Consider the following 9,806-nt stretch of genomic DNA (forward strand, 5'->3'; position numbering starts at 1 on the left):
CCGCCCCCCTGCTTCTAGGGGTTATCTGCAGACTGCTGAGTCCCCGAGTCTCTGTCACGGTGTCACACAGGCAGCCAGCAGGATCTCACCGGACTGGGGGAGCGGGTTTGGGATGGTACCAGGACTCACCGGGGAGGGCACAGAAAGGGGTGGGCAGCTGTCCCCAGATCAGCCGAGGCTGCAGAGCCAAGGACAGCCTTGAGACTGCTGGGCGCGGGAGCGGTGGTGGATGTCACTCAGCACGCTGTGGCACCATCAGAGAGGCCTCCGCCGTGTGAAACGCAGGCCTGGCTCGGCGGTGGGGCTGCTTCTCATCAGGTGGGAGGACAGTGCGGATTGCTTGATTTGTTGGGGGTTAGTGGCTCTCAGAGTGGTGCTGGGGTGGGGGACGGTGTGCAGCGTGGCCTCTCGGTGGCCAGGTGACACTGGTTTTCACTGCATGGGTCAGCTCTGGCTGTGTATCACATTGCCCCGAACTTGGAAGCTCAGAGCAAGCCCTGTCCTCACCTCACAGTGTCCGTGCCAAGGGTTTGGGGACGGCGGGGCCGGGGCCTCGGCTCCCTCAGGCTCGTGTGGTTGTTTCTTGCTGGTGCAGGCTGAGGTCCTGCTTTCTTGTTTCCTTACACCCCAGTGGCTTCCTTACGAGAAGCGGTTGCTGGTGAGCTCGTGGGCCCACCCCTCCCTTCAGTTCCTACCACCAGGCACCCTGCTGCGTGTCCCCCCAAACTCACCTGCCCGCACTTGTACATTTGGTTTTGTGGATTCCCATAGGCCAGATGCACCTCTCCTTGCTCGATTTGCTCTTGGGGGACTTGGCTCTTTAGCGCTTTAGAGCCCCCCAACCCCCATTCCCCGTACCTGTGCACACAGGGTCCATGAAGTCACTGTCCTGGGGACCTTCCCTTCTCAGCAGAGCCACGGGCTTGGCCATGGGGATGGGGAGCCGCTTCAAACTGTCGTCTGGCACCTGACTCTGCGGGCCCCTTTCCCTTCTGTGGGCTGTGGAGCTGAAAGCGTCTTCTCAAGGCTGTGTTGGGAGGAAGAGGGCCGTGCGATCCGCCAGCAGCTCAGGACCAGCCTGACAAACTGGGGACGTAGCAGCCGTTGCTGGATGTACCCGTGAAGTCATCAGATAGGAGGCCGGGTGGGGACCTCTAAGGTCACCTAGCGGTGTGGCCGCAGCGTCCGAGGGCGCCGGGGCAGAGGAAGGGAGCTGAGCACGGGTCACAGACCCGGGTTCTAGTTATAACGCATTCCACCTCCCTGAGGTTCAGCCTCCGGAGTCCAACCCCTATTCAGGGGGCTGCCTGGGGTCCACAGGGGCTCTTACCTGCCAGGGCCCAAGGGGGGAGACCCACAGTCCTCGTCTCCTGTCTTTGGTTAGCCACCTGACGGAAGTGTGGCTGGCTGTGGCAGAGAACGTGCCCTTCGCCAGGACGATGCTTCGCGGGCTGATGGGCCGCCTGCAGTCGAGGTTCACCCCCAGGGCCCATGCCACGTCCAAAGCTGACATCTGGCGCCAGGCCGCGGTGGATCCTCTGATGGTGAGTCACAGGGCCAGGCCCCGGGGCTCCCTGGGGGCTCCGAGGAGGAGCCCTGACACGTCAGCCCTTCTCCCTGCAGACCCTGTGCACCATTCACCTTCTCGTCCAGAAGACGGCTGTGGATGACAAGCTGCTGGAGCTCTTCCCGGACCTCACATACACTCTCCTGCTGCAGCTCAGCACCCGGGGGCCGGAGGCCATGTCGCCTGTCCTGAAGATGTGGGGACTGGCCCACACAGGGGCGCTGCCCGAGGAGATCAATTTGCAGAGGTGCTCTTGAGGGTGGGGGCATCGGGTGCAGGGCAGTGGGTCTCAGCTGGGCGCTGCCTCTTCAAAGTCAAGGATCCCAAGAGTCACCTCCACCAAGAGGTCCTCTCCCAGTGGAGAGAAATTTCTGGAAGCAGATCTTGCAACCCTCCCTCACATGAGCCCAGCACCGTGTGGTTTTCCTTGTGTGCAGACCCACTCTCTCACGTGATCGCCCTTAGCCCCTTGAGCTAGGCCCAGCAGGCACGGGGACCCCCAGTGGGGCAGCTTGGTCGGGCTATCGTCTCACCTCCTTCCAGGATCACGATCAAGTCCCTGAAGCTTTTGTTCGGAAGGCTGAGCAACGAGCAGCTGGTTCAGAGCCTGGAGGAGCAGAGCGTCTGGGCCCTCCTGCAGGGCAGCTCCACGTTCCTGCAAGGCGTGGGCCTGCTCGCCAGGTGGGCACCCGGCCTCCCCGGCCCGGGCAGCGGGGCTTGCAGGGCCGTTGTCTTCTTGCTGGAAGGTCTAGGTCACGGCTGAATGCCTGGCTTTTGAGGGGTCGCCACGCTGACCCATGTTCCAGACGCCGGGATAGCAGCGTGTAGGGCAAAGGGAATCTTTTATTCCAACCCTTCCTGGGCTCACCCAGGGCCACACAAGGCTTCCAAGCTGGGCCAGGACAGAGAGCCACTCCTGGGTCCTGGTCACTCAAGAGTGGCTCTCATTCTGGTCCCTTTTTATAAAAAATAATGAAAAGTAGGTACTCTGGCCACACCCTGACCAAGCCCCCCTGGAGATGAGGGAGAGGCCCAGAGAGGTTACGGGATGTGCCCCCAGGTGCGCACCCCCAGGCGCTCTGCAGGGCTGCAGCTGAGAGCCCCCCCCCTCGGCTGCATCCCCCCTGCAGGCTGTGCATGCGGAGCGTGGAGGGGTATAGGCAGCGGCTGTTGGAGCTGGTGCTCAGAGGCATGGACTCCGACGTGCTCAGCTGCCGCGTCAGCAGCACGGCGGTCTGCGTGGAGGTGAGGCTCGGGGTGCGGGGGGCTGGGTGAGCTGGGGTGGGGGCTGCTGGTTCCCCCCAACTCCCTGCCCTGGCTCTGAGAGGCATCTCAGTCAAGGGGCAGGCGACTGTCCCACCCCCCAGGGGACACGAGTGATTCGGGGTGTGCACTGTGGGGAAAGGGTCCCGAGACCTGGGGTGCACAGCTGAGTAGGTGTGCTGTTCTGAGTTCCGGCAACACCCAGGGGCCCGGAAGAGGGCATCTTGACTCTCACGGAGATTGATGATGCTGGGAAAGGCCTCGAGGGGCCAACGGGTCTTTACCAGGCAGGAAAGAAGGCCAGGGAAGGGGGGCTGATGGCCCCTGGGGCCCAGAGACCCTCTCAAGCAGTTGAGGCTCTTATAGGGTCTTGAGGGAACTTGCCAGAAAGATCTTTAGGAGAAATTGTGTTGGCTGCATGATTCCCGATATGCCTTAGGAGCCCAACATCCACCTGGCGTGGGGTCAGCAAACATTTTCTGTAAAGGACTGGATAGTAAATTTCCCATTTTGGGGTCACCAATTCGGTGTTTAGTTTTCTTTGGGTCTATTTGAAATGAGCGTACCTGTGCACGCACACACACACGTGCACACATACCCCAAGCCAGAGGCGTCCCCCTTGGCCTGAGGTTCTGACGCTTTAAATGCTGAGCCGGTTGTGACTCTCTGAGTCCCGGAGCAGGGAAGTTCCTGCTCCCGCTGAGACCCAGTGGGCCGGGCCACTGCGCGCGGGAGCTGCTTTGTCAAGGTCGGTGGATGAATGGATTCCTGTAGGTCACACTCTCGAGGCTTTTCCCACATAGTGCCCTACGAAGCCTCACACCGGCCCCGTGACGCAGGCTCTGGTGTCAGCCCCTTCTTGCAGGTGGGGAAGCCCGCAAGGCTCAGGGCGGTTATAAGTGACTGGCCAGGCAGGAGCCAAGGGCTGGTCCTGGGGAGCGGGGGCTCCAGGTCCTCTCCTAGTCACAGAGACCGCTCTGTGCACTGGGTCTAGTCACACGTCCGGTCTAGTGGCTGAGAAAGGGGCATAATTGTCAAAAAGTGCTCTTTCCTAGTTCATGAGCGACCCGGTGCTGTACCAGGAGGAGCTGCTGAAGCCCACCGTGTTGATGCTGGAGAAGGGCGCGGACCAGGAGGACGAGGCCTTGAGGGTGCTCTCCCTGCGTGCCCTTGGCAACATGGCCCTTGGTGCCCCCAAGAAGGTGCTGCGCTGACCCTGAGCCCCGGGGCCCGGCGTGCAGGGCCCGGCGGGCTGAGGGTCTGGGGCTGGCATGTTCTGGTCAAGCGGGGAGGTGAACCAGGTGGGGACTGAAGCTCTTCACTGTCCCCCCCCCCAGGTGAGGCAGTACCGGAAGCTGTTGCTGGAGAAGTGCCTGGACTCCCTAAGGGAGCCCGTGAACACCAGCGTGACCTCCGAGGGCATGGAGGCCCTGGCCAAGATCCTGGCTGAGCTCCGGGAGGGAGACCTGGGGTCCTCGTTCGGCGTCATCTGCGAGCAGTGCAGGGCCTTCTTTGACAACGTGAGTCTAGATTACAGCCTTGCTGGGCCCTGGCCCTCGGTGTTGGGGGGTGCTTCCCAAAGGCCTCCTCAGCCAACGGCTGAGCACCTCTTCTCCCCTAAAGAAGAGGCCGGTTCTGGGACAGAGGGGCCGCAGGTCTGCCTTGCTGATGCATCCATTAGCCGATCGTGGGATCTTGCGGGAGAACACCAGAAACTCTTGCTCTAGGACTCTGGGGCCCCCTCCCCCACTGTTAGGGTTGGAGCTTCTCCTTCTAATTCCTTGCAGCCTCCAGCTGCTCTTCGGGCACCCGTGTGGCACGGGGTGGGCCGTCTGCTACGCGGTGGTGTGCCCTCACTTCTGACACAGCCCTCCTCTGGGAAGGAGAAGGGCACAGGCAGCAGAATGGTGCCCAGTCCCCAGAGCCCTGCAGGAGAGCCTCCATCCTGGTGGAACGATCCAGAAGCCTTTGCAGGAGCCGTGGCGGCTGAAAGGGTCCACGGAGAGCGGCTAGGGCTTTGTTGGGCTTCTTGCTTCCCGAATTTCAGGGCGCGTTTGTGCATCTTGGCCACAGGAGAGCGAGCTGCTGCGTTTCAAAGCCTTCGTCCTGTTTGGGAAGCTGGCGAAGGTGGTCAGGATTTCCAAGAAGCACTTCTTCAAGGAGGAAGTGAAAAAAGCCTGGATCCCTCTCATGCTGCACTGCCAGGACCCCTGCTCGGATGCGGCCGAGGTAAGACACGCCCTCCTCTCTGTGTCCCGAGGTGTGGGGACCGCTGGCCCCAAAAGGAGAGCGTGCGAGGGCGTCCCTCCCCCGCCTCTCCCGGTTCCTCATGCCAGGCTGGGGAGGGGGCTGTTTGGACGACCCACAGACCGGCTTATGGAGGTGTCTCCGCTCTTTGGGGGCACACAGCATAGCTTCCTTCTCCGGTTGCTGCCTGCAGGCCTCCTCTGCCCAATCTCCCTTCTCTTCCAGTGGATTCTACAGCTTGCATCACTCTTGGGTGCGATGACTCAGTGACGCTTAAAACTCACCTTAAATCCCTCCTCAGTGGCTCCCCGTGGGGCAGGCCGGGGCTGGGGCTGCGGGGTAGCGAGGGAGGGGTGCCCAGCCTGGCCCTGCACACCGCGGTTCTCCTGCCTACGGAAGCCCAGCTCCTCTGCTGTTTTGAGCTCCTCCCACAGCTCCCGCTCCTCTGATGGCTGCCCCTGCCCCTGACTTCTGTCTTCTGTCTCCCCGTCTGTCTTCCTGTGTGGACAGGGGAGGGGGCTGAGATTAGGGGCCGGTCTGCCACCTCCCAGTGAGCTGCGGGGTCCTCAGCAGCTCCTGCCCAGCTAGCATCTTGGTCTCCGGTTCTGGGGTCCCAAGAATCCTGCTCTTGTGAGGGCTGCGGGTGTCCACACGGATGGGGTGGGGTGGCGGCCCTGTAGGTTGGTGAGGGCATCACTCCCAACTCCTGCTCTGCCTCGGGGACACCATAAACTGTCACCTCTCAGAGATGCTTTCCTCACAAATCCATCACTGGCTCACACTGTTCTTTCACGTCGTATCAGCAACTGTTCTGCGGGGCGTGCTTCGGGGAAGGGGCCCCTAGGAAGCTGACCGAGAGGGTTTAATGAAGGAACAGCCGAGAGGGGCCGGGGCAGAGATCCACGTGGGAGGCAAGCACCAGGGCTGGTCCCAGCCACACTGCTGCCACTCCTGTCCCTGGGGAATAGATAGCCCAGCCTCTCCCCGCCCCCCAGTCTCCTGTCATATCCTCCTGTGGCCAAACCCCACTGGAGGCTGGAGGCTGGAAGCTGGAGGCCGAGGCCAGGGGGCCAGGTTGCTGCAGTGCTCAGAGAGGGTCTGGGGATGAGAAAGCTCACCCTGGTCCTACCAGTCCCTGCCAAGCTCCTGACCTCAATGTCCTGGAGGGGCGGATCCCAGGCTGGGCCGCTGAGGGCACGAAGTGCTGGCTGAGGGGCAAGCAGGCTGCGTCTGCCTCCAACGGGTTTTTCATAAATTCGTTTGGAGCCATTATATAGGCTGGCAGGGCTCCAGGCCCAGGTACCCTTCTGGGGCTTCCTGAGGCTCTTCCGGGGCTGCCCTCTGGCCTATCGGTGGAACGTCAGCCCTGCCATCCCCCACCCCCACCCCCAGACCGTGTGCATCCCCTCGGTCTGCCTGATGCCCTTCCTCCATCCTCTGCCTGGTGTCCCTCCAGGCCTGTATGGCTACCATGTTTCAGTGTGTGCACTTCTGGGGCTGGAAGGCCCTGGAGAGCAGCTGGGGCCGAAGGGACAGCGGTACGGCCGATGAGATGACCGTTTTCCAGACAACGCTGTGCTCCATTCTGGTGAGGAAGCTGAGGGCCATGGGCCTGTTGGAGGTTGGCTGCTCTGGGGCTTGGGGCTTAGGATCACGGCTGCTACAGTTTTCCGATCCTGTGCTCACCTTCTGGACATGAGGCATCAAGACCAGCACCGTCCAACAGAGCCAGAATGCAAGCCACATACCCGTCTGTTTTCTGGTAGCTACGTTAAGAAAAGTGAAAGAGGTGAAACCAAATTGAATAGATCTTACTCAACCCGATGGATCCAAACCATTGTCATTTCAACATGTAATCAATGTACAAATTATTAACGTGATATTTTACAGTTTTGAGTTTCTGTCATCAAAATGCAGGAGGCTCTTCATACTTAATTCAAACTAGTCACATTTTAAGTGCTCAGGGACCACCTGTGGCCAGTGGCCACGGTATTGGACAGCCATGCAGTTTGTAGACAATATAATCTCTTCCTTGGGTCAGACAGAATGTAACAGGGGTCTGGAAGTCGTTAAGTTGTCCAGCTACTAATTTGCTGTGTGACGCTGGGATGGGCACTTGCCCTCTCTGGGCAGACCCTTCTGCATCCGACAGATGGGAACACACTCTGTGGGCAGCCAATCTCTAGGACCTCATCCTCCATGGCTCTGTTCATCCTTTGTCTCTTGCAGACTCAGAAAAAGCCTGCCGTGCTCTATAGCTTCTTGCTGGAAACAATGACCTACGTTAATAGTAACTTGCCAAGGATCAGAATTGCTGCCTGCAACCTGGCAGGTGAGTGAGCGGATGTCTCCTGATGAGGGAGGGACATGGAGGGCCGGACTGGGCCTGGAGCCGGAGGGGGACAGGGATAGGTGGCAGGGCAGGGGCCAGACTCAGTGGAAGTCCCCTTCTCTGCGTCCTCTCCCACTTTGCTTCACACCGGCTTGATTCTCTATCAAGCATGGGCAGCGGAGTCCTAAACAGGTCTCGAAAGGTAAAACAGACTCTCTGCTAAAACAGACCCCCTATTTGTGTGATGAGCATTTCGCCGGCTCTCATTGTAGGAACTATTATGAAGCAGATGTCTGCGCATCACCTGAGAAAACTGGACTTTCCGGCATTACGGAACTGTAAGTGGCAGAGACTCAATTATCCTGAGCCCACTAAACTCGTTCGGGGAGCTTAGAGAAACCCCCCGGGGCAGAGGCAGCCCGCCGTTCCCCGTGTAATTGGGGCACAGAGCAGGGCACAAGCCTGCGGACGGCTTTCTAGGAAGACAGCTATCTGGGCGTGGAGTCCTTTCATTCCCTGTGCCCTCTGCCCGCCTCCCCGTCACAAATATTGATGAGATGTTTCCACCCTGATTCCTTCCACTGATGCACATGGCGCTTGGGTTCTGTGGGTGATCTTCCTGTCCCTGGGAGAGAAGTCACGGAAGGCCCGGATGGGGGGATGTGTGTGCACGCACAGCTGCACCTGCCGTCCTCCAGCTGCACACACAGGGGCTCCCTGTCTGCAGTCCACGGGAGCCCCGTGCTGCACGGGCGGCTTCGGGGGGCCCTCCACGTGCTCGGCTGCCCAGGGCGGAGGGCACGGCTGTGCTGGGGCCTGATTCTCTCCCGTCTGTGCTGCTCTCAGCTCTCCAGGAGCTGCAGCTGGACTCGGATCCTGGGGTCCAGAGGGCAGCCCTGGAGACTCTCAAGATCTTGGATACGTGTAGCCAGCACCCGCTTTTGGCTTCACCCGGAGGATTTTGCTAGGGGGTTCGAATGTAAAGTGTAAACTGCGTCCTCGGAGCGCCCAACCATGCCGACCGCGGCGACACAGACGTTTTTAATTTAGTTTGTTACGCAAAGCATTGTTCTAAAATAATCAGCGTCCCTTTCTTTCCTCGCCTTGAAATAAACCTCCATGGCCATTGGGAGTGCAGATTTCTGACTGTAAGGTGACAACATCCTGGAGCCAAGACAGTGGGGCAGAGGGAGAATTGTGTCCCAATGGGGCTGTTTCATTCCCGCCTCCCCGGAGTGTGCAAGGGTCCGACGGCCCCCTCAGCCCAGAGGGTCTGAAGCCACTGTGGTGCACTCCGCTGCCGGGCGCTGTGCCAGGCAGAGAGGGGAGGTGGGCTGCTGTCCAGCCTCTGCCCCCCAGGACCCGACCCTTGACGGAAAAGAGGCGTCTGGGCCGGGGACTGTGGTAAGTATCTGAGCAAGGAGGGCGGCAGCCAGGGTGCAGGGGTGGGGGGAGTGGCCACCAGCGTGGGGACGACAGGGGTCGGGGGGGGTGTCTTGGGGAAGTGACACTACCTCAGGCCTGCCCTCACTCTTCCCGTCACGGAGCCTGACAGGACAGGCTGGGACAGGGACCCAGTGGGGCCTGGAACAGAATAGGGCTGAGGCTCAAAAAAGGAGAAATGATGACCGTGTCCAAGAAAGAGCAGGGGAGAGGGGAGGGGAGCAGGGGAGGTTTCCAGACGCTCGGGCCAGCAGCAGGGTCGCCTGTGGTTGTCTCCTGAGCAGTAACGGTGGGACTGCTGGGCCTTTGCACTGACTGCCGAAGGCAGCCACCACCCTGGGCCCGCCGGTGGGAGAGCGCTGCGGGGCAAAGACCATCCGCGCGCCCAAGGCTTCCCGGGGACAGTGGTTTTCCCGTTGTTTTGTGGCTCCCGTGGGATAGCAAAGGTGCTTCCTGCCAAGCACTGAGGAGTGTCGCTGCCTACAGACCCGAATACCACACATTCGGGTGGGAACGGACATGTCACTGGGTGCGGGTGCCGAGGAAAGAGCAACGGGGGGCGCACAACCAGGCTTCATCCCCTTCGTAGCCGTGCAGAACATCTCCAGATGGTTCGTAGACCTAAATTTGAAAAGCAAAGATGCAGGACAAAAGTATTTTTACTCCTGAGACTAGGTTGTCTTTAAAAAGTGAAGAGCAGAAGCCAGAAAAAATAAAAGGATGAAACTACCTGACTCTGTTAACGAACTAACTTCTGTGGGAGAAGAAGCCGTAAAGTTAAATGACACATCAGAGATGGAAGAAGTTACCGGCAATGTTGATGAAACCAGGTTGGTTTGTATAACTGGATCGTCACCCAGGATACACCCAGATCAGTAGGAAACAAAGCAAATGAGAGTCTGGAGCAGACACTCGAAAAGCCAGTACCCCAGAAACGCACACTGCAGTATGTTT

The 9,806-nt window shown here is 59.9% G+C and overlaps 1 protein-coding gene across 1 annotated transcript in view; it reads left to right on the forward strand.

The window, feature by feature from the left end:
• The window catches only part of MROH2A (maestro heat like repeat family member 2A), a 43,585-nt gene extending 35,058 nt beyond the window's left edge, over window positions 1-8,527 (forward strand). The window contains exons 32-42 of the mRNA XM_034642690.1: window positions 1,385-1,544; window positions 1,624-1,814; window positions 2,111-2,248; window positions 2,698-2,812; window positions 3,886-4,032; window positions 4,168-4,350; window positions 4,904-5,059; window positions 6,534-6,665; window positions 7,307-7,409; window positions 7,682-7,747; window positions 8,256-8,527. Coding sequence (XP_034498581.1) covers window positions 1,385-1,544; window positions 1,624-1,814; window positions 2,111-2,248; window positions 2,698-2,812; window positions 3,886-4,032; window positions 4,168-4,350; window positions 4,904-5,059; window positions 6,534-6,665; window positions 7,307-7,409; window positions 7,682-7,747; window positions 8,256-8,377 — 1,513 coding nt within the window. The 3' untranslated portion in view covers window positions 8,378-8,527. The remainder of the gene's footprint in view (window positions 1-1,384; window positions 1,545-1,623; window positions 1,815-2,110; window positions 2,249-2,697; window positions 2,813-3,885; window positions 4,033-4,167; window positions 4,351-4,903; window positions 5,060-6,533; window positions 6,666-7,306; window positions 7,410-7,681; window positions 7,748-8,255) is intronic.
• The last annotated feature ends 1,279 nt before the right edge of the window (window positions 8,528-9,806 follow it).

Source organism: Ailuropoda melanoleuca, chromosome 2, assembly GCF_002007445.2.
Source record: "Ailuropoda melanoleuca isolate Jingjing chromosome 2, ASM200744v2, whole genome shotgun sequence".
NCBI classification, from domain to species: Eukaryota; Metazoa; Chordata; class Mammalia; order Carnivora; family Ursidae; genus Ailuropoda; species Ailuropoda melanoleuca.